Consider the following 24,364-nt stretch of genomic DNA (forward strand, 5'->3'; position numbering starts at 1 on the left):
AACTCCATTATGCGTTGGCAGAGTGCAGCTGTTGCTGCCTCCACCAGACACTTCCCTACAGCTAATTTAGCGTCCTGTGATGCATTTTCTGCCCGCTAGGGCTTCACGGTGTGTACCAGGTTAATGTTTTGAAGTTCCCTGATTATTTCAGTCGAGAAAAATGTTCACAGGGAACTCCATTATGTGTTGGCAGAGTGCAGCTGTTGCTGCCTCTACCAGACCCTTTCCTACAGCTAATTTAGCATCCTGTGACGCATTTTCTGCCCGCTGGGCCTTCACGGTGTGTACCAGGTTAATGTTTTGAAATTCCCTGATTATTTCAGTCAAGAAAAATGTTCACAGAGAACTCCATTATGCATTGGCAGAGTGCAGCTGTTGCTGCCTCCATCAGACACTTCCCTACAGCTAATTTAGCGTCCTGTGATGCATTTTCTGCCCGCTAGGTCTTCACGGTATGTACCAGGTTAGTGTTTTGAAATTCCCTGATTATTTCAGTCGAGAAAAATGTTCACAGGGAACTCCATTATGTGTTGTCAGAGTGCAGCTGTTGCTGCCTCCACCAGACCCTTTCCTACAGCTAATTTAGCGTCCTGTGACGCATTTTCTGCCCGCTGGGCCTTCACGGTGTGTACTAGGTTAATGTTTTGAAATTCCCTGATTATTTCAGTCAAGAAAAATGTTCACAGGGAACTCCATTATGTGTTGGCAGAGTGCAGCTGTTGCTGCCTCCACCAGACCCTTTCCTACAGCTAATTTAGCGTCCTGTGACGCATTTTCTGCTCGCTGGGCCTTCACGGTGTGTACCAGGTTAGTTTTGAAATTCCCTGATTATTTCAGTCGAGAAAAATGTTCACAGGGAACTCCATTATGTGTTGGCAGAGTGCAGCTGTTGCTGCCTCCACCAGACCCTTTCCTACAGCTAATTTAGCGTCCTGTGATGCATTTTCTGCCCGCTGGGCCTTCACGGTGTGTACCAGGTTAATGTTTTGAAATTCCCTGATTATTTCACTCAAGAAAAATGTTCACAGGGAACTCCATTATGCGTTGGCAGAGTGCAGCTGTTGCTGCCTCCACCAGACACTTCCCTACAACTAATTTAGCGTCCTGTGATGCATTTTCTGCCCGCTAGGGCTTCACGGTGTGTACCAGGTTAATGTTTTGAAGTTCCCCGATTATTTCAGTCGAGAAAAATGTTCACAGGGAACTCCATTATGTGTTGGCAGAGTGCAGCTGTTGCTGCCTTCAGCAGACCCTTTCCTAAAGCTAATTTAGCATCCTGTGACACATTTTCTGCCCGCTGGGCCTTCACGGTGTGCACCAGGTTAATGTTTTAAAATTCCCCGATTATTATTTCAGTCGAGAAAAATGTTCACAGGGAACTCCATTATGTGTTGGCAGAGTGCAGCTGTTGCTGCCTCCACCAGACCCTTTCCTACAGCTAATTTAGCGTCCTGTGACACATTTTCTGCCCGCTGGGCCTTCACTGTGTGTACCAGGTTAATGTATTGAAATTCCCTGATTATTTCAGTCAAGAAAAATGTTCACAGGGAACTCCATTATGCGTTGGCAGAGTGCAGATGTTGCTGCCTCCACCAGACACTTCCCTACAGCTAATTTAGCGTCCTGTGATGCATTTTCTGCCCGCTAGGGCTTCACAGTGTGTACCAGGTTAATGTTTTGAAGTTCCCTGATTATTTCAGTCGAGAAAAATGTTCACAGGGAACTCCATTATGCGTTGGCAGAGTGCAGCTGTTGCTGCCTCCACCAGACACTTCCCAACAGCTAATTTAGCGTCCTGTGATGCATTTTCTGCTCGCTAGGGCTTCACGGTGTGTACCAGGTTAATGTTTTGAAGTTCCCTGATTATTTCAGTCGAGAAAAATGTTCACAGGGAACTCCATTATGTGTTGGCAGAGTGCAGCTGTTGCTGCCTCTACCAGACCCTTTCCTACAGCTAATTTAGCATCCTGTGACGCATTTTCTGCCTGCTGGGCCTTCACGGTGTGTACCAGGTTAATGTTTTGAAATTCCCCGATTATTTCAGTCGAGAAAAATGTTCACAGGGAACTCCATTATGTGCTGGCAGAGTGCAGCTGTTGCTGCCTCCACCAGACACTTCCCTACAGCTAATTTAGCGTCCTGTGATGCATTTTCTGCCCGCTAGGTCTTCACGGTGTGTACCAGGTTAATGTTTTGAAGTTCCCTGATTATTTCAGTCGAGAAAAATGTTCACAGGGAACTCCATTATGTGTTGGCAGAGTGCAGCTGTTGCTGCCTCCACCAGACACTTCCCTACAGCTAATTTAGCGTCCTGTGATGCATTTTCTGCCCGCTGGGCCTTCACAGTGTGTACCAGGTTACTGTTTTGAAATTCCCTGATTATTTCAGTCAAAATTCCCTCCAGGCTGAAGGGAGTGACCACGATAATGCACAGTATGCAGAGGGACGTTGTGTGCACATTCCACCAGAGCTGCCCGTGCTACAATTCAAGAAACAGTCTCTACATTTTAATGTGATAGCATTAGGAGCAGCCCGGAAAACCTGGAATTGTCAGGAAAATTTGGTACAGCTGGAGAAATCAGGAAGTAGAGAGCCACCACTTCCCATTTGCTCCTGAAGTTTTCTTATGGTAGCCTGTGCACATTCTTCTCCTCAGGTTTTTGGTGTGGCTCATAAGTGGTAATCATCCAAATTGTGTTTTACATGTAGACTGTTTTTACCTCTTACCTTCTTGGCATTGACAAGTTTTTTTTTGCTCCATTTTAGGTTGTATTCATTTGTTTTTAGTTGTTTGTGGCATCCGTAGGGTTGTATGACGTTTTATCTGATTTTAGATTTCTGACTGCTTTTGCTTCGCTTGCTTGGGCCCTTTTAGGTTCGCTTGTTGTTACTGTTAAAGTGTTCTTGACACCACCCTTTGGCCACAATGTTGTTTGGCACGTGTGTTTTCCTTGGTTTTTTGCTGGTTAAAGTGCTTTTTTATATGTTCATTTAATAGTTTCACCCCCTTTTCTCATTTTTTTGGTGGTTTTTTCCTTCTGGTTCATACATGTGTTGGCAGCCCCTTGATGACTGTGGATTAGGTTGTAATCTTTGGCCCCCTGACTGTCACATGGTTTTTGGCATATATTGTGCTGGGTGTTCCTCGACAATAAAGAGTTGTTAGTGCCTGTCCTGTGGTCAGTGTTTTTTCTTCTCGTGTCCCCGTCTGTTTCCGCGCTGGTCATTTCGAATCTTGCCCCTTTGGCGTGTGAATCGAAGGAAAAGGTATTGGCTGGGTACGTTCTGATGGTTCCAGCCCTCAAATTGAGCCAGTTTAACAGTACAGATCTATCGTATATAATTTAAAAATTTACATTTTGAATTACAAAATAATTTGCTAGTTTATTCTGATTAGCATATTGCAGTGTTTTTTAAGACATACTTAATTGCTTTTGCTGAGGGAAAAAATAACTGAACTTATTTGCAGCCTTTCCAAATCCTTCCATGCAGTGTGGTTGTCACGGTAATGCAGGCCTCCTCACTTGCTCCATTTTAACTTGTATTATCGTTAGTCACTGAAACCAAGATCAGTGATCCTTAAATATTTACCTCGTTAATCTCCTATTAATGAACAACACAAAGTGAAAAAAATCCTCTATGGTCCTTGGCTTCGGTGACGGCAGGTTAATACGCTCAACCATGCCATTTGTCTGGGGATGGTAGGCGGAGCTGGTGCGGTGAACGATGTTGCATTCCTGCAGGAGAGCTTCTACAACTTCGGAGAGGAAGGCGGGACCTCTATCACTGAGCAGCTTTTTGGGAGCACCATGGCGAAGAAAAATTGCGATGGAGAATGAAGGATGCAATGTTGTGGGCTGTAGCAGATGGTAAAGGCGATGTTTCAGCGTAGCGTGTAAGGTGGTCGATGGCAACGATGATCCAGCGGTTCCCGGTTGATGTGCTGGGAAGAGGGCCGTAGAGGCCGATGCCAACACGCTCGAAGGGCTGCGCTGGGCCAGGCAGCAAGCAGCTGCATAGGAGTGGCGGGTCGGCGAGGTGGATGTTTTCGTCGCTGGCATGCGGTGCAGGACTGAACGAACTTGTGGACGTAACGTGCCATCCCACGCCAGTAGTACCGCTGTCGTAGACAGATGAAGGTCATCAAGAATCCGGCATGGGCACACCGTGGATCATCGTGGTAGGAAGAGCAAATGAAGGAGCGCAGATGTGTCAGAATGACGAGAAGCCACTTGCGACTATCCGGGAGGTAGTTGCAGCGGTAAAGAAGCTCGTCTCGGATGGGGAAATGGTGGGACTGACGACAGAGAGCACAGGAAGGAGGTTGAGATGATTGGCCAGATAAGAGATCTAAGAGGCAAGTGATCCATGGATTTTTGTGTTGCTCAGAAGCCATATCAGTGGACTCAAACGTCATAGAAGACAGGGCTTCGGAAATTCGGCCACAGCTCGTAACTTGGCCGGCTCCGGGAGAACGCCATCCTTAGACACGACATGTCTGAGAATAGTGAGCTGCCAAGCTCCGAAGTGGCACTTTTTCAAATTGAGTTGGAGACCATCGTCGGCCAGGCAGCGAAGAACAGTCTCAAGACGCTGGAGGTAGGACGAAAAGTCCAGGGAAAAGATCACAACGTCGTCTAGGTAACAAAAGCATGTGTGCCATTTGAGCCTTCGGAGTATGTTGTCCATCATGCACTCAAATGTGGCAGGTGCATCGCAGAGGCCGAAGGGCATGACTTTAAATTCATAGAGCCCATCGGGTGTGACGAATGCAGTTTTGGGGCGATCGACCTCCGCCATCGGCACCTGCCAGTAACCAGAACGCAAGTCCAATGAAGAAAAGAACTTAGCGCCCTGCCGGCAGTCTAGGGCATCGTCGATACGGGGGAGAAGGTAAATGTCCTTGGGTGTAATCTTGTTCAGATGATGGTAGTCCACGCAGAACCGGATGGAACCGTCTTTTTTCTTGACCAGGACCACTGGAGATGTCCACGGGCTGTGCAACGGCTGTATCACGAGGCGCATGCGCATGTCGGTCACCTGCTCGTCAATGAGGCGGTGCCCTGTGGCTGACACGCAGTACGGACGTTGGCGCAAAGGGGCATGGATTTTAGAGTCAATACAGTGGGTAACAGTGGTGGTGCAGCCCAAGGAAGGTTGCTGGTAGTCAGACGAAACTTGAAAACAGTACAGAACGGCGACAAGCTGGTCTCGTTGGGTAGACGTCAGGGTGGCGTCGACGAAACGGTGAAAAATATCGACAGAAGACTGATTGGTGATGGGAACAGGCGTAATGGCGCTGAAGTGATGGCTGGCCGTGCTATCGACGAGGGAGTATGCTGTGGCGGGACCGAGAAAGGCAACACTACCAAGCGATTGGCCATGAAGCAAAGTGGTAGGGCAGGAGAACGATTTGGCCACATAAATAGCGCTGGAGCCACGAACATTTGTCAGCATGGCATGAGGCAGCAAAACAGACTTCTGGTCAGTGAATCGTAAAGAGGGAGTTTAAGTGACAGTTGCATCTGAGAGAGCAGCACAAGAAAGAGGCACCAGCACTGAAGAGAAAGGCGGAACGTCTTTGTCCTCTGAGACGACCACAGTAGCGGCAGCAGCACCGAGTATGTCCAAGGGAGCGTCACTGTAGGGCAACAAGTCAAGCTGAGCACAGGCACAGTCAATAACGCCATGATGTGAGGAGAAGTCCCAACCAAAGATAACGTCGTGAGAGGAGCAGGCGAGGACGATGAACTCAATTGTGTAGAGAACGTTCTCAATGAGCAGGCGGGCAGTGCAGGCGGCTAACGGTCGAACGTCCTGAGCGCTGGCGGTGCGGAGAGAAATGGCAGGAAAGGGCGTCGTCACTTTTTTTGAGTCTGCGACAGAGGGTGTGACTGAGAACGGAAACGGCTGCGCCAGTGTCAACAAGTGCTTTGACGGCGACTCCCTCAACGAAAACGGTAATAATATTGGCAGGCGCAGAAACAGGTCTTGCCTCCGGAACTGCGGCCGTTAGTTTTCCGTGTGGACAGCGGGTTGGTGACAGAGCATTGGAGAACGAGAACGGCCGCCAGGAGACGGCGAGGGGTGGGAGCGGGGATGGTAATTAGGAGAAGAAGAATCCGGAGGCGGCAAGTGTGACGCAGGCGAGGACGACGGTGGAAGGTCATACGTCGGCTCACGCCTATAAGCGTAGGAACGGTGGTCACAGACTGCGACACAAATGAGCCACGTGACCAGCAACGCCACAGGCGTAGCAAATAGGGCAGTTGTCTTGTGTGCGCCAGGGGTTGAGTGGCTGCGGCTGTGATCGGGGGCGGGCAACCGGACAGTAAAGTGGGGTTGCAGGTCGCTGCGGTTCTAACTGCCAGGTAGGTGGCCTGTAAACAGGGGCAGCAGGTGAGGGCCGCGACCGCACCACGGCATCAGCGTACGTCAGAGGAGCCACGATCAGGGGTGGCTGAGGAGGAGGAGCCATGCAGCGATGGCGTAGAGGTAGAGCATCTGCCTCGCGTGCAAGGAGACCGGTATTCGAATCCTGGTGGTGTAAAGAGACGATTTCAATGTTTCTTAAATTTTACCCAATAAACCTTCTTTTCTCTTTTGTGAATTATTTCATATATGCCTGGTGCTCGGCTTATCTGGGGTGAAATGCTAGGAAAATGGGTCTCTGACCCTGCCTTGAGCAGTTGAAAACGCCTTGTGTCATGGCGCTGCTCTTTGGTTTTAGATGCCCTTGTGCCCCAAAAACCCACGATCCCTATCAATCATCACCAGCATGAAACTATATAGTGTAAATAACCGGGATGATGGGATATTTTTAATTTATATCTGCTGCTATGCACACCACGGCATATGCACTTCACGTCAGGATCGCTGTGAAGACAGAGGTCTTAACAAGCTGTGCTAGCCTTTAGCCCCATCTGCATGTGTGTTTATCTGGAAATTGTAGTAATTAATTGAATACGCCTATGTTTTACTTGGACACTGTGCCACCAAACAAAACACAACCTGGACTGCATGTAAAAGCATGGGGAGTTCTGCACAGAACGATTTGACCTTGATTTTGACCTTGACCTGACTGAATTTTGTGTAATTTCCCCCAGACCAATGCTCCAGACAGAGGCACAGTTTATACATACAGTCACCGGTTACACGCAATGATACTTTCAAATACAACTTTTTCCCAAGGGCGATTAGAGAATGGAATGAACTACCAGATGCAGTTGCCATATCATCATCTCTCAGTGCATTTACAGCTGGGTTAGAGGGTCTCATCTTCCCTGACAAGATTGTGTCTATGTAGATTCTGTTTCCGGTGCATATAATACGAGCGTCTTTTTTCCCTCACTTGTTCACTGTGTGCCACTTTTTCCATTTACTACCTCTGCTTTGCATTGTCGTTGTCTTTTTGTTGTTGACTTGGAGCGGGACTTTCCTTTTCTTTGTTGTTTTTTTTTCTCCACTCCTGTAAAAGCCCTTCTTGGGCTGACAGTATCAATAAATAAACAAACAAACAAACACAAAAAGAAGCATGTGTAGTCTACGTGACCCTGCTGTATGCTGTCACTGCATGAGTATGGTATTTTATTCACTTCTACAGCCTTTGAATGCCTGCTATCTATTAGACTACCCCATAATTAACACAATATTGCAGCTTTGCCTGTATAACATATTCTCTATTACATTTTCACAGTGAGAAGCAAATGATGACAATGCTGCTTTGCAGGTTCTCTAATATATTTCTTGTATGGCAATTCCCTTCAGTTGTGACTAATAGCTCTAAAAGGAGCTTCAAAATCTTTGCCTAAAGCATACACAATAAGGCAAACAAATGTCTGCCCTGGATAGGAAATGCGACTTCGATCCCTAGACAGGGATGAATTTTCCAACTGCGATGCTTTTGGGAAGCCTTTATGTAGCTTTCCTTTGTAGCCACATGTCTGCACTCAGGTGGACGCAATAAGTAACTACTTCCTTATTATTCTAATCAGCTTGCATAGTGTGCAGAGACAAATTTACTTCCATTGCTTCCTACATCGCATTTAATGTTTGTCACATTATAACAACTACAATTTCATGTGCAACATATGAACTGTTCACTTTGAGAAGGTTGACCTTCAGCTTAATCTCTCATCACGGGAAATGCTTATAAAACTGAGATACATGGGCTGGCTATATCCTTATTAATGAGGAATCCCACACCTAGTTCTCGTCTATCCGCTAATCTGTGATAGCACAGTATGTGTCCGTCCTTTAATACTGTATACGCCTCATCTGTCCTCCTAACTTCGCTAAGCCCTATCACATCCCATTTAATTCCCGCTAGTTCCTCGAACAGCACTGCTAGGCTAGCCTCACTAGATACAGTTTTAGTGTTAAACGTTGCGAGGTTCAGATTCCAATGGCGGCCTGTCCGGAGCCAGAGATTCTTAGCACCCTCCGCTGCGTCACAGGTCTGACCGCCGCCGTGGTCAGTTGCTCCGCAGGCGCTAGGGGCTGAGGGCCGACGGTTAATTGGTTTGATCATAGAAGGTTGTGGCCAAGTACTACACAAGGGTGGCCAAATCCTGCTCTGCTGAGAGAGTGCATTGTCGGTTCTGGTCACCAAGATCAGGCCGCACTCCAGGCCTGGCTATGTAATTCCATCGACACGCGGATTTTTTTTTTTTTTTAAACCGGTGGAGAATAGCGCGGCACCAGGATTCGAACCCCAGTCCTCTTGCACGCAAGACGGATGCTCTACCTCTACGGCATCACTGCACACCATGCACGCCATCACAGGGAATTGAACGCTCTGAAATAGGTGTAACTAAAGTGCGACATATGATTCTTGTTAGTGGTTAAAGGACAGTACTCCGTTTATACCAACTGGATTCAGCTCAACTGTGAATCGTCCCATAAACCACATTGGCCAGTGAGGCACTTTCCCCTCACTTGAATTCCTAATCTGGTTGTGCATAACCACAAACACTTCTTTCATCAAAGCCCTCATACCACATAAAGAGGAAGCTGTGTCTGGTCACCAATTCGTCACAAAAATATTTACTGAAGGCATATAGGTCCACACACTCGGCACTAAACAAAGACAAAAAGACATACAACGCTCAGCTAACAGCTGCCATTCACATCAACAGTGCTGCCGACACACCATCGCAATCCAAGCGCACAAAAACGTGACATTTCCAAAATGGTTTCCTGAGCAATTACGAAGTGGTCTTGGCTGCATGGCCATTGGACTGTTTCATAGAAGCATTGTCCCTTCTGTCTGGGTCCATGTCTCTGCGCTTTTTTAACAAGCAAGGACCTCTTGATGACATGAGCAAACAATACACACTCGCTGCTCCGAATATGCATCTGTGTGTAGTGTATTTCCAGAAGATAAAACAAAGATGCAAGAATAAGAAGTATTACGATGCCACAGAGAGCAGCTATGGAGCTCCTGTGAATGTTTAATGCACGATGTCGTCCTCCAGGAACACGAGAAGTAATCAGAATGTGCACCAAGTCTAACTCAATACAGCCGCCACAGCGGCGCTTCATTTTCTGGGCAGCTGTCGTCTGCTGCCTTTTCACAGCCCCAAGTAGTCTGCAAACTGCCAGACTGCAGACTACCGCGTCAAGCAACTTTGTTAGTAGCTTTTTGTTCCTCCCCCGGCATTTTTTTTTCTTCTGTCGCGTTGTCAGATCCCGGCGCCCAGAAACTGAAACCGAAGTCACTCAGCATAAGTACTGCTATAATAAATTACTTACCACACACATATGGATCGCGGAGCACGTATCATGCGTCCTGAGGCAATCTTAGGGCTATCGTTTCTGAAAAAGAAGCCTTGCAAGGCCTGATATCCCAATGCCTGCAGAAGCACCTAAACTTACTGAATGTAGATGACCCTTTTCGCATCCCCACTCAAAGGAGGTCATTGAATTTTTGGCCTAACAAGGTGGTGTTTCAGGAACTAATTTTGCCTTTTCAAGATGTTCAATTAATTTATTCTACTTCCAAAGCTGAGACGTTGGAATCAGTAAAACAGTGCACTGAGAGTTGGGGAGCAGTCAGATTTCGAAATGCTAGCGGGGTCTCGATTGAAAATTTTGCAGCTTTAAATTGAGTTTTACCTGCGTTCCACTTTCATTCGTTTTAGCAAGTTGTATATGCAAAAAAATGGAATTTGTATAGTCTCTTGCATAGCTAGGATGCTTTGCGAATCTTTTTAGCTCACTTTGACAAGCATGCTGAGGCGTGCATGAGAAAGAGAAAACTATGTCACGAAATCTTTTAGATCAGTGAATGATTTTATTGTCTTTGTGAATGAAAGCGACAAACCGCAGGTTGTTAAAGTGTTTTACAAATGTTTGCCAAATGTTCAGGTAAACTAAGGTTAATGCAAGAAGTACCGTTGAATGGGAGTCTTGAGTTTCTAGAGGGGTCTTTGTACTTTGACCAGGGGCACATTTGTCAGGCGTACCAGCCATGCACTAAAGAGGACATTTTGGCTTATAATTTGGCCGATTCCAAAATGGTTATGCAGGGTATTGCAAAATAAAGCTGCCTGCATGGTGCCCTTGAGAGGGCGTGCCGCCAGTTGTGAAAAAATGACGGCAGTGGCGGCATGCCTGATGGAAGACATCAGGGCAGGCGGGTGCTCTGGCTGCAAAAGGTCGAGGCGTACTGCCATAATGTATGTGCACCATCTACCGTACCGGCTGAAAAAAGTTGGAGGGAAGTGCTATGTAGGCGTTTTGTTCACTGCCCCCCGAAAGATGGTGCACATGTGCAAAGCTGTGAATGATAAAAAGAAGCCAGCCTGCAAATCAAAGCACACATCCAAGTTCGTGCCTTGCAGAACTGGCATCGTATACCACACACCGTTTTCCTGCGGGAAGTGCTATGTCGGGTAGTCGGGACGCTGCCTAAACAACCGGCTACAAGAGCATCATGCAGTGGTTTATTCATTAGCGGGGGCGTTTTTTTTGGCCAAATACTGTAAGCATTGCGGGTGCATGCTAGATTTTATGGCACGCATGTACTTGGTAGGGGTGATCGAGGTTTACATGGGGAGATATGCGAGGCCTATCACATTACCAGGGAAGGCAATAACTGCATGAGCACAACTTCTCTTGCCTTGTCACAAGAAGAAAGGATGTACCTGAGAAACAGTTTGGCACATGTGGAACTGTGAGTTTTTTGCTTTGTTTTAATCCTGCCCGCACATGTGCCACGGAACTGTATTTATGTACCTTCTGTCAAAGTAAAAACTTCAGCTGATGTTTAGTGCTCGTCCTTTCTGTTTCTGCTCTTCTGTCCCCATCTACTGCACTAGTCTTTTCTTAATCAATCATGAACCGACAACCAGCCCTGCTTCCTGCCTTGACAATACGCAACGTTTGAAACAAAGAACATGGCAGCGAAAAATTTGATGTTGGCAGAGTGCTACAGAGAACAAGCATGGGTTAATGACATCCTAGTAGAAATCAAGAGGAATAGGTGGACTTGGGCAGGGCATGTAATGCGAAGGCAAGATAACCGATGATCCTTAAGGTTAACGGAGTGGATTCCACAAGAAGGCATGCGTAGCAGGGGCGGCAGAAAGACAGGTGGGTGGATCAGACTAAGAAGTTTGCGGGGATAATATGGCTGCATCTAACACAGGCCAGGGTAAATAGCAGGGATATAGGGGGAGGCCTTAGTCCTGCAGTGGGCATAGTCAAGCTGATGATGATGATGACTCGACATCAAGAACACGAAGTGAGGCAAGTACAATGAGAAGCCTAGACAGCCAATGATTGTTAAGAGATTCCAAGAGAAGGCAAGTGATGATGCGGCTGGCACAGAACAGGGTTAACTGAAGACAGATCGGAGAGGCTTGCAGTGCATGTAGTCAGGCTAATGATGATTTGAAAAGCCGTTACTGCCAGAGAAAGGTAAATTGGAGGAATCACAGGAGCATTGCATTTGCCGCCCGAGATGGCCTTTATGAATTTAAAGTGCTAACTTTCGGCTTGTGTTCAGCCCCCTTCCTGTATGGAAACTGTACAAAAATGCCGCTTGGTCATGTTGTCGGTGTCGCCAGAGTCCGACCTGATCCCTATAAAATTGCAGCCGTGGCTCGCTTTCCCACTACCTCTGACTAGAGAGCAGTGCAACGCTTTCTAGGCTGGTGCTACTGACATTGGCGAACTGCTGACTTACCTGACAAGACAGGATCAGCTTTTTGTTCCCCAGCTATTAAAGAGCAATCCACAGGGACATGACCAGTGCTGAAGTTAATTATACCACCAAGGAAATGGAATGCCTCTATGGCTGCTCTTTCAAGGTGGCAACTGACCTTGTGTGCTTGCAGAGGCACATCAATCGGGGAAGATCTCGACTCCTCTGCACTTTCTTTCTGAGAAGTGGCGTCCTTTATAAGAAAAGCTCACCTACTTCTGGCCACTTGAGCTACTTGCGAACACTTGCCAGAATCGTTCACAACTGTCGCCCATGTCAATGCCCAGCCATTCAAGCCTGCGGGGTTCCTCACTGAACCACCCAGTCTGCCTTTGCTTCACCCTCAAATGGTAAACAGTCTCCACTCAGCCTGCTTGGTAGAGGCCCATTTCTTTGAGTAGCACACTGCCCTTGATCAAGGCACTCCATTCTTACTGCCTTCGATGCCCAACTGATGGCCCAAGTTTTTCGGCCGAGTGGCGCAACTCATCGCAAAACAACCGCCTCCAGATGGATGGAGGAACTCAATGAGAAAATTGCTGACATGTCAACATGCAGCACAAGACCCGGCATACGCCACGTTTGCATACAAAACAAAAAACAAAGCATTTCACCCTGTTCCACTCAGAATAGACATTTGGATGATGATAGACGTCATGATGAGCTAGCAAGTCTGCATATCAAGAGGCAACAAGATAACACCTGCCATGATAGGCTCCCAAAGCATCGCAGAGTGGCGCTGCTGGGCCTGATGTGCTGCACCAGCTATGGAAGAAAAGTAAAAACTGGGACGTTGGTCACTGCAGGCAGTGCTTTCAGCATGCTTCCTTGCACGTGCCCTGTCTTGCACATGCATGCGCTCGCGCTGTCGCGATGTCTCGCCTGCACTGCAGCTTCAAGAAGACCGTTCAGATTGACGCCCACTTTTGCAAGGCAAACCTAATTAAAAGGAAGAAGCTGATTAGTCCCATCTACTGTGCAGAGGAGACAATCGACGACTGATCCGTGTGACTATAAAATGCACTTTTCAAGTCAGTGACAACGTCGTAATGTACAACGTGTATGCAGATGTAAGTCTACTGTTTAATTATATGCTCGAAATACACGAAGTACTCTCCGCTCTGTGAAATAAAGCGAGTCACTCACTGATTATAGTTGTCAGTTGCTGTATGCGATGCACAGGGTGATTTACTCACTTGCGAGTCGAAAGGGCATGTGACAATAGTTTCTTGCGACAAGGCAACCGCTCGACAACATATTGCCCACACTTGCAAGCGCGACCTGAAAGATGCCTCCTCATTAGATTCCCGTTTGAAGCAAAACTCACGGGAATGGCATTGGTCGCGCGCTTTCGAGAGTTTCGTCCGCTTAGGCCACGTCTCCCGCACTTGGCCCTCTAAGGTGCTATTGGCAATGCACTACGATGACCAAGAGGATGCGGTTTTCATGTGCACCGCGGCTGTACACGTGTCCTGATGATAGCAGTGCGCTTCTCAGGGCCGGCCTGCTGGCCTGTATGCCTGCCGCCGGCGTCATAAAAATGCGCTAATATTGTTTGTTCGCAATCATACCAAGCCCTGGAGTAGAAGAATGTCAAAAATAAATCATTTTTGAGGATCGTTGGCCAATAGCAAGTTGCTGGTAGAAATGATAACTGCGATACAAGCAAACTTTCCATGGCCACTTCGCTGATGCCCAGTGCAGCTCACCTGTTCTCTGCTAGCTCCGCTAATGAAGGCGTCACAGAAATCAACCATGTCTTTATTTTATTATGAGGCGAGGTTACAGTACAACAGTGACGCACCTTTAGTACAGCGCTGGCCTCAGCTGCGGCATCAATGTGAAATGGTCAGGCTTAGCGACGACTACAGCAGACGGGGAGCAGCACAGTTTGTCGCTCGGCCTGTCCGCAGCCGGCGTCGCTGCCGAAAGCTCGACTCGCTTGCAGTTTGGTTCAGCAGTTTGCGACTCACAGTCGCAAGGCTGGAAAATTGAGCAGCGAGCGATTGGCTTGCGCGTCATCTGCCACTTGATCATTTTCATGTGCAGACTCACCGGCACTCCGAAGAGTGCGGCCACATACTAGTGTGCTCACGGCAAGAGTGGATCACCGTGTGCATATATGCTCTGGTTTTTACATTACAGCCTTATTAAAGTAAATTATGTAGATTTGAGGAAGAAAGTATACGTAGCGAGAACAAAATGTTTCTACACGGCCAAATGCTAGTCAAGTGGAAAACCTGGTAAAGTTTGGGACGTGCTCTGCGCGCTGGGACGTAACCCGTTCACTGAATTGTGAAGAAGATGAATATCAGCCCTGTGTACCCAGGCGTACTGCTCCTCTAATTTATTTCAGTTCTTAAGCCATGTTTGCACTTAATTTCTGCGAGAATATTAGCTTTCCACTCTTAAGACCTGTGGCCCGAATGTGGTGTTCCGTGTGAGTGGTGCCGGACCAAAGGCATGACACAAGCATTACGGCATCACGACACAACAAAACTTCGTACTAGCTCTGTTTTGCTTCGCCAGGACCGCGTCTGTCAAGACAGCGTCTGTCATGACAGCGTCTGTCAAGACTATGCCTCGCACAACCCTCCCCATGCACGTGCACACAAAGCTAGCAGAGAGTCTGCTCTGGGGGCGCCCCGACTTTCCATGGTTTTCCATGGTCACGCTCCCAAACTAGAGCTTGGGTTCCCTATAGGGGAGTTTGGGTGTGGACTTTTGTGCAACACAAAAGCTACTTAGCCAGAATTTTGGACTTTATGACACATCAGTAACGTTAATTATGAAGTGCACCTTCCAGATGGTCCAGAGCAACATATAACACGTGAAAAACTATATTGCCTTCAGCGCCTGTCATTCTTACGGATGTGTTCTTTTAAGGAGGGGGTGGTGCTCACGGGAAAAACTGGAACTACGACCTGTGACAACATAGTAAAAATTGAATAAATGATGCCACACACGGGATGTTGTAATAGCACTCACTGACCATGTGCAGTGGTTGGCCGGGCAGGAAGAGCCACCACTGGAGCCGATAGCAGCACAGGGGCAGCAGAGAAGAACTGTCGGGCTCTGCCACGTAGGACAGGAGCCACTGCCCCCCAAGGAAGCCCAGGAAGATGGTCCTGCACCAGCAAGACAGCCTTTTTATTTAGACAATACCGCAAGTAGAAATAATGCAAGTCAATAAATAAAGTACACCAGTCACAATACAAGTGCATGAAACAGAAGCACAGTATTTACACAATGCTTTGATGGGCATTTCCAAAATTTATTTATTTATTTATTTATTTATTTATTTATTTATTTATTTATTTATTTATTTATTTATTGATACTGCAGGCCAATAAACTGGCCCTAGCAGGAGGGGCAATACAGTAAAAAGTGTGACAATGCAAAACAACAATAAACACTAACGAAAAATAATGCTGGGTGTAAGTGTTACTCAATGAATACGCTCTGGCACCAGCACAATAACGAACAAAACATGAAGAGTGGCACATGTGAAATAACAAACAGGCGGGCAATTTTTACTCAGAACAACAGAACTGTTTCTGGGAAAAAAAAAAAACATGAAGAGTGGCACATGTGAAATAACAAACAGGCGGGCAATTTTTACTCAGAACAACAGAACTGTTTCTGGGAAAAAAAAAAAAGGCATCACAAAGTGAAGGAGTTAGGAAAACATAACAGATTGTGAACACTGGTTTTGTTTCAGTTAGTTTATGGAAGAAAGATGTTTTTCCAGCTCTTCTGCAAAGTTTTGTGACTGCAATACATCGACAGGTATAGAATTCCATTCATGTATAGTACGCGGAAAGAAACTATTCATATGGGATTTTGTTTTAGAAAATATTGGCGTAAGTGAAAGGTTATGTCTGTGTCTTGTCTGGCGTGAACTTAGAGGTTTTACGCAATGAGGCTGCTGAAGTGCGCTTTTTCCATTTATAATGTTATGTAAAAATTGGAGACGACTTATCTTCCGCCTGTTTTCCAGCGTACTGATTTTATTTGCAAGCATTATTAAAGACGGAGAATCCTCTCTTTTATATTTACTAAAGATGAATCTGATAGCCTTCCTTTGAACACGCTCTAAATTCATTATATTCTTTTTAGTATGAGGATCCCATACAACTGCTGCATACTCCAGTTTGGAACGGACAAATGTGTTGTATGCTAACATTTTGGTATTTGCAGGTGCATTTCTAAGTTTCCTTTTCAAGAACCACAATTTGCGCAATGCTGCTGAACATGTAATGGAAATATGGTTTGACCAAGAGAGTTTACTGTTAAATGTGAGACCCAAATACTTGTATTTTTCAACCTCAGATATTATTGTGTTGTTAAGTACATAAGAAAATACACTAGGTTCTTTTTTCCGTGTGACTCGCAGCAAAACTGTTTTGTTTACATTGATTTCCATGCACCAAAGTTCACACCAATCACGGATAGCATTAACTGATTCCTGTAAGTAATTGCTGTCGTTCCTGGAAACAATTTTTCTAAAAATGACACAGTCATCCGCAAATAAATTAACATGGACATCATCAGGAATTACGTCGACTATATCATTAATATAGATCAAAAATAAAAGTGGTCCTAATACGCTGCCTTGCGGTACACCAGAAGTTACCTGACGGATATTGGAAGTACATTTGTTTATTTCAACAAATTGCTGTCTATGGCGGAGGTAGGCCTGGATCCATGTTATAATATTTGTAGGAAGACCAATGCGCTCTAGTTTGTGGAGTAATTTTCCATGGGGAACCTTATCGAATGCTTTACTAAAATCAAAAAGAGCATATCGACTTGCCCGGACGTGTCAAGCACCTGAGAGATTTCATGAACAACTGACACAAGTTGAGTTGTTGTCGACAGTCCCTTTCGAAACCCATGTTGAAATGGAGAGAGGACATTATGGTCTGTCAAAAACTGACGAATAAAGCCTGCGACAATGTGCTCTAATAATTTGCTGCAAGTGGTCGTTATAGAAATGGGACGATAATTCGATACTGTAAGATGGTCACCCTTTTTATGAATTGGAACAACTCTTGCGGTACGCCAGTCAGATGGTATTTCTCCTAATTGTAATGATAATTTGAAAAAGTCAGTTAAAAAAACGCATATCTGTTCCGCATACCTTCGTAAAAAAGCATTTGGTATATTATCCGGCCCGGCAGATTTCCTGACATCAATTTTTAAGAGCATATCCAAAACACCTTGCCTGGAAATCACAATGTCATGTACAAAAGACCTATCATTGTTATGATGTTCAAATTCATCCAGGTCAGAAAACACACTCCAAAAATAATCATTGAAGTGTTCGGCAATACTGGAAGCGTCTTCAATTATTTCATCATTAACCTTAATTTTATGAATTGCCTGTTTAGATTGACCTAAAAAACGCCAAAACTTCTGTGGGGCATGTGAAATAAAATCAACAAGATCATGACTGAAAAACTTATCTCGGGCTGCTTTCACTTTTGTTAGTAATTCAGTTTTCAATTTTTTGGAAGACAAACTCTGCCTGCTATGTTTCTTCATTCGCTTTAGTTTTCGCTTAGTTTGGATAATATCTCTGTTTATCCACGGGTTTGATGGAGGTTTCTTGACACTTCTCAGTGGAATGAATCTGTTAATGCAATAAGAGGCTATGTCCCTGAACTTTTGCCATGAAAGCTCGACATCATCATGGACAACATTTAGGTATAGGTCTAAGTAATCGATGATTGATGTATCATCTGCTTTAGCATAGTCCCTAACCTTAAATCGTTCGCGTTGTTTTCTTCTATTCACGTTGATTGTTGATGAAAAAGAAATTAATTTGTGGTCTGAAATGCCTGCATCAATTTCAGCGGTTCCTTCATGGAAAATTTCACTGAGGAATAAGAGGTCTAGAATATTGTCTCCTCTGGTAGAAACAGTAATAACCTGTTCAAGACTAAAAGTTAGCATCATATCAATGAGTATATCACAGGAAGGACTGTGCCCATAGCTCCAGTTATTCCATTTTATTTGAGGAAGATTAAAATCACCAGTTATAATTAAGTTTTTTCCTCTGAATTTCAAAAGGTGATCATATAATTTCTGCATAAAGTGATCATCAGCATTTGGTGCGCGGTACACAGAACATAGTATGAATGAAAAACCCCAGACAGAGACATTCAAAAACAAGCTTTCGTGGTTATCAATCTGATCTAGTTCTCCTATATCAACACTATTTTTTGCTATAACTGCGACGCCACCACCTCGGGAGAATCTATCTCTTCTAAACAGTTGGTAACCTGGCGAAATTATTTCATCATCCTGCACCCCGTCATGCAACCAGGTTTCAGAAATAACGCATATATGAGGATCGTATACTAATAAAAGATCTTGCAGTCTGTCTATTTTGTTGACAATGCTTTGGGCATTTAGTGAAAGCAGCCGAAACTGGAAAGACCGTGATTGCTATTCTGCCTGCTCTAGTCTCATTTCTGTGTCATCCCTTTTTGCAACTAGTTTCCGTGTGTTGTGTACGTCGTCCCAAATGTACAAGTCGCCGCCAACGCGAATCTTATCATGAACAAGCCAGACCTTTCTGCCGCTATCTTTTTCTTCTTTCGCGCTGTTCCAAAGTAGTCGGCGCTTGCGCAGCGTGTCTGCGCAGTAATCATTTTGCAAGGATATTCCTGATCCTTTCAGTTTGTGAGCATTCTTCATGAGGGCTTGTTTTTCAGTGTAATCCTGGAAAAACGCGATGACGGGCCTTCCTGTGGGTCTCTTCCCGAGTCTGTGAATTCTCGCTACTGAAACACAATCTACCCCCACCTTATCCTTGAAGACGTCTTCAATAACCTTCTCCCGTAGCGTTGTTTCCGTTTCATTAGGATCTTCGGTAATCCCAAAAACAATCAAATTCGAACGGCGGCTGCGGTTTTCCAAATCAACCAGTTTTTCATGGTGAAGTTTAAGTAGGTCATGCGCTGCGGTTGCAACTGCATATGTTTCTTCATTTTCATGGGTCTTTGCTCGAACCTCGGTCATACTGCATTCCAAGCTGATTAAACGCTGTTCGAAACAGTGTATTGCTGTCTCCGTGGATTCAAGGCGTTCTTTCAATGAAGCGATGTCAGCTCTAATTGCTTGCTGGCCACTCAATATAGACTCGAACATTTCATCAACAGTCGGTCCCGGATTTTCTTCAATGTCCCCACAAACGAGAAGCTTACACGAATTTAAACACTCATAGGCAATACTCAAGCACAGATGTGGGCGCGGCAGTACAACAAGAAAACGATCATCACTGCGTATTGTGCTGTTGTAACTAACCTGTACAAGAAGAATCGGACGCATAGTCAGCGTTGTGCGCCCAAGGCTTTCGCCGCGCCCACTGGTAAGTCCATCGTGCGGTGCTGTCTTTATAGCAGTTGAAGCTGGTGACGTCAGGAACCCGTGACTTGAAAACACTGCATCATCCGTTTTCGGAAAGAGGCACGAAACTGCATCGTCGATATGGCTTGATGTCACTGTTGTAAACGGCTTGGCTGAAGGCGCAACAAGGAGGCTGGCAGTTGGCAGGAACAAAACCTGTACAAGAAGAATCGGACGCATAGTCAGCGTTGTGCGCCCAAGGCTTTCGCCGCGCCCACTGGTAAGTCCATCGTGCGGTGCTGTCTTTATAGCAGTTGAAGCTGGTGACGTCAGGAACCCGTGACTTGAAAACACTGCATCATCCGTTTTCGGAAAGAGGCACGAAACTGCATCGTCGATATGGCTTGATGTCACTGTTGTAAACGGCTTGGCTGAAGGCGCAACAAGGAGGCTGGCAGTTGGCAGGAACAAAACCTGTACAAGAAGAATCGGACGCATAGTCAGCGTTGTGCGCCCAAGGCTTTCGCCGCGCCCACTGTCGAGGGCAAGGTGTCCTTATGCTTGTGTCTGTCTGGTTTTCCATGTTACAGAGCGCGTGGCATCAGGTTCTGGTGAAATTCCAAGCTTTCTATTTACCATCAAATAAAGAAAGCTGTAGTGAGAACGGCTCATGTGGAGGGGCTGTATTTGATTAGCTACCATTAAATCAGACGGAGAGTAAGGATTTCGAAATTTTTGTTTATAAAACGCATTGCACGCCTCTGTGCTTTTTTCAGTTTCAAAATGTCTTTTTTTGTATGGATCCCAGACTATGCCTCCATATTCAACACGATAGCTAGGCGTGCGAGTTGGTGATACATTTTTAAAAATAACAGCGCAAAAAACGGGGACAAAGGGTAGAAAACACAGGACAAGCACTGACTCTCAAATAAAGTTTAATCACAGGAAACAGGCAAATATAAGAGAACAGGCAACAACCGAACAACAAACCACAAGGCACGTGCACTATGTTGGGTCAAGATAGGCAACTTCACTGTCACACAGGAGCAGGGAATGTTTGCTGACGCACAATCTTGGTTTTTTTCTCATTTGGTAGGCTTCTACGATTTCCCTGGTCAATTGGTCGGGGTGTTTATACAATATGTCACTATAGTATAAAGAAGGAAACATGATTGAAACTCTCATCAATGATCAACTAAATTAGTGGACCAGGTAGAATTTAATGAGTTAAGATGTTCTCTGAGTTGTGTATTAATACACCGTCCCGTTTGACCAATGTAAATTTCACTAATGGCCAGGTTTGTGCGAGATGGTTTTCCATGCTGAACGTAAAAGCACAAAAAAGAAGGACATAGAATAAGACAAACAACCCATGCAATTTCACAAGTGCAAAGTCCTTTACAGGAACAAATGTCAAATTACGCGAGAAACTGTTGAGGCTTTGAAGATAACGCGAGCTGGGGATGACTGCGTAAGTGCTCCGTCGATTCTGCTCTCACAAAAAGAGATGTCCTATCTTTTATCGTTCGTGTGTTGCTCGATGACTGTTATCTATCTTTCAACACTCTATGGTGATGCCTTGCAGGCATTATCGAGAGTATAAAATTATGTTTCTTGCATGTAATAAAGATCAGTTGGAAGTGAGCGCTCGTGTTGTCTGTCTTATTCTATGTCCTTGTTTTTTGCGCTTTTACATTCAGCGTAAATTTCACCATAGGACAGAGGTATTTTATACACTACGCCTTCAGAACACGGCAAAAATTTCTTATCATGTTTAATGCCACAAGACGCTACAGATTTATTAAAATTGCGAGCCTTATTATCAACAATTGAACAAATTTTAGTGACTTTATTTGGTGCTGAAAAAACAACATCAATTTCATGCCTATGAGCCACACTTTTAAGACCATATGACCGGCGGTATACATAAGGAAGGACTGCGAACTTTTGTCATTTCTCACTTTCATCACGTTGGGTTGCCATAAAGTAGTTAAAAAGCTGAAAACCTCGGCTTTGCTGCCTTCTTCACGGAAAGACCAGAAATGTGCATGATGCGAAAACATAATCGTCTATGCAGAGATCGGCAACCAAAACCCACAGATGACGCTTTTTCGCTGAAGGGCGGCAGTGGCGCCATCCGTTTTCGGCAGCGGAAAGCGTCACGACAAGGCCGTCGAAGAGCGTTGCAAGGAGCGCGGGCCCTTTGAATATGCCGTTCCAGTTGTTTCGTCTGCTTCTACTGAAGCACTTACAACATTTTTGGCGGCTAATTAAACAGAAAAAATATCAGAACAACTAATTTAACGAGGCTTTACCTTTCAAAGAATATTTATTGTTTGATCTCTTTTTCTGCGGAGTGCTCTACTTGATCCAATTCAGCTCACATCATCTGCTTTCGTGACTCTCCGAAAGCATCGGAGGGTGACACCGCGAAGTCCTGAGCTGTTGTTCTCGTTCAATTTCGTTGTGTGGTGCGAACTTTTTATTCCTCCCTGCTTTTTAGACGCCTTCGTTTCACTGTGCTGTGGTGTGTTGAACTGCGGTATGCCAACTTACAGTGCGAAAGAGAAAGCTGCGGCAGTGGTGTGGCTAACTGAGACAAACTCAATGCACTACGTCCGCAAACAATTCATGGTACGGTTTCGGCGGCGGCCACCGTCTCAAGCAGCCGTTTTGAAATGGCGCCTTAAGTTTGAAGACACCGGATCCGTGACTAGGCAAGTAAGAAAAGATAAAGCAAAGGCACACCGTGGAATCGGTGAAGCGATTGAGGGGGTCTTTGAAACCAACCCTCGTTTGACCAGCACCCGTGCTGGGCTTCTTTTCGGCGTGGCCCCATCAACGGTGAGCCGAGCACGTAAGATCAAAGGATGGCGTCCGTACAGGGTACGTGTACACCAGAACTTAAGCCCAGCAGACAAACCCCAGCGGGTTTCATTCTGTCGCTCAGAGCAGCAGGGGCTGGCAGCAGATTCTGGACACCTCGATTTTTTACTGTTCAGTGACGAGGCTGTTTTTCACCTGGATGGCCATGTAAACCGGCAGTGCACGCGTTTCTGGGCAAAAAGCAACCCGTGTTTCACTCACACCAGGGCCGTGAACTCGCCACACACTGTTGTCTGGTGCGCAAATTGGCAAGAGGGAGTGGTCGGCCCATTCTTCTTTGAGGATACTGTGACAGCTGACTCCTATCCGTGCCTGTTAAAAGAAAAATTTCTGCCGGAGCTGGTACATGCAGCAAGCAGCAGCTAGGCATCTTCCAGCAAGATGGTGCCCCTGCTCACTACGCAGCCAAAGTTAGAAAATGGCTCAATGAAGAATTTCCGGGCCGGTGGATGGGGCGTGGGTCACCCAATACGTCTTGGCCACCGTAATTGCCAGATTTGACGCCGTGCAGTTTTTTTGTGTGGGAATACATAAAATCGCGCGTCTACAGGGCTGGAAGCCTTCGCACTGTTGAACATCTTCAGGAGCAGATAAAAGAAGAGTTCGACACGATAAGTGACGACATAAGAGCTGCAGTGTTCAAAGAATACCCTCATAGGTTGCAGTGATGCATAGAAGCTGCAGGAGGCTACTTTGAGGATTGATTGCTTTGAAGCCTGAACTCTTTTTGCTTGCCAGCTTGCCAACCAATGTAGCTGCAAGGGTGAGTTGGTGGCAGATCATTCTTAAAACAGTGCAAAAAAGACACGGACACAGGGAAGGGCCGTACACATGAGCGAACAGCGTGTACTGCTAATAAAATACTTTTGTTTCTTTCAACAGCTCACACCATTCCCTTCCGACGACAGAGCGTCCTGCAAGAGAAAGAGCCGTTCTTCTGGCCTAATGTGTGTATATCGCTTTCATTGGGCGAATGATGAGATAAGCCTGGAATTGGTTTGTTTTACAGTACTATAATTTGAAAATACCAAAGATGATGCAAATGCCGGAACGGCATATTCAAAGGGCCCGCGTTCCTTGCAACGCTCTCCTCAACGGCCTTGTCGTGACGCTTTCCGCTGCCGAAAACAGATGGCGCCACTGCCGCCCTATAGCAAAAAAGGCGTCTGCGGGTTATGGTTGCCGATCTCTACGTAGACGATTGTGTTTTTGCGTCATGCACGGCTCAACTAAGTAAGTACTGTTGTCAAACTTGCTACGATACAAAAGTTACCATAATACGCAAGCTCTGTGTGCAGTTTCACGGGAAATGAGCCAGCGGTTGAGGCAGGGAAATTTCTTAGTCTTCACGATAAAAACACACAACACTGTATAAAATACCTCTGTCCTGTGGTCAAATTTACATTGGTCAAGCGGGACGGTGTATTAACACACGACTCAGAGAACATCTTAAATCATTAGATTCTACCCGGTTCACTAATTTAGTTGATCATTGCCGAGAGTGTCAATCATGTTTTCCTTCCTTATACTATAGTGACATAATGTTTAAAGACCCCCGACCAATTGACCAGGGAAATCGTAGAAGCCTACCAAATGAGAAAAAAACCAAGATTGTGCGTCACCAAACCATCCCTGCTCCTGCGTGACAGTGAAGTTGCCTATCATGATGCAACATAGTGCACGTGCCTTGTGGTTTGTTGTTCGGTTGTTGCCTGTTCCCTTATATTTGCGTTTCCTGTGATTAAAGTTTAGCTGAGAGTCAGCGCTTGTGGTCTGCCTCGGATGTTAGAAGATGCTGCTTTACCAATATCCTCCAGCAAGAATATTTTATAGTTTTTGAGGAAGCTGGGTTATTTCTAGTCAAAATTTGAATTTACACGTTTTCGCACCTTTCTCTGTCCTCTAATCACTTTG

General features: G+C 45.6%; 1 protein-coding gene across 3 annotated transcripts in view; it reads right to left on the minus strand.

The window, feature by feature from the left end:
• LOC144094325 (uncharacterized) overlaps positions 1-24,364 on the minus strand; it is a 241,601-nt gene that overhangs the window by 156,891 nt on the left and 60,346 nt on the right. For all 3 annotated transcript variants that reach the window (XM_077628268.1, XM_077628266.1, XM_077628267.1), the window contains exon 4: positions 15,201-15,336. In XM_077628268.1, the coding sequence (XP_077484394.1) occupies positions 15,201-15,336 (136 nt within the window). The remainder of the gene's footprint in view (positions 1-15,200; positions 15,337-24,364) is intronic.

Source organism: Amblyomma americanum, chromosome 6 (genome assembly GCF_052857255.1).
Source record: "Amblyomma americanum isolate KBUSLIRL-KWMA chromosome 6, ASM5285725v1, whole genome shotgun sequence".
Taxonomy (NCBI): domain Eukaryota; kingdom Metazoa; phylum Arthropoda; class Arachnida; order Ixodida; family Ixodidae; genus Amblyomma; species Amblyomma americanum.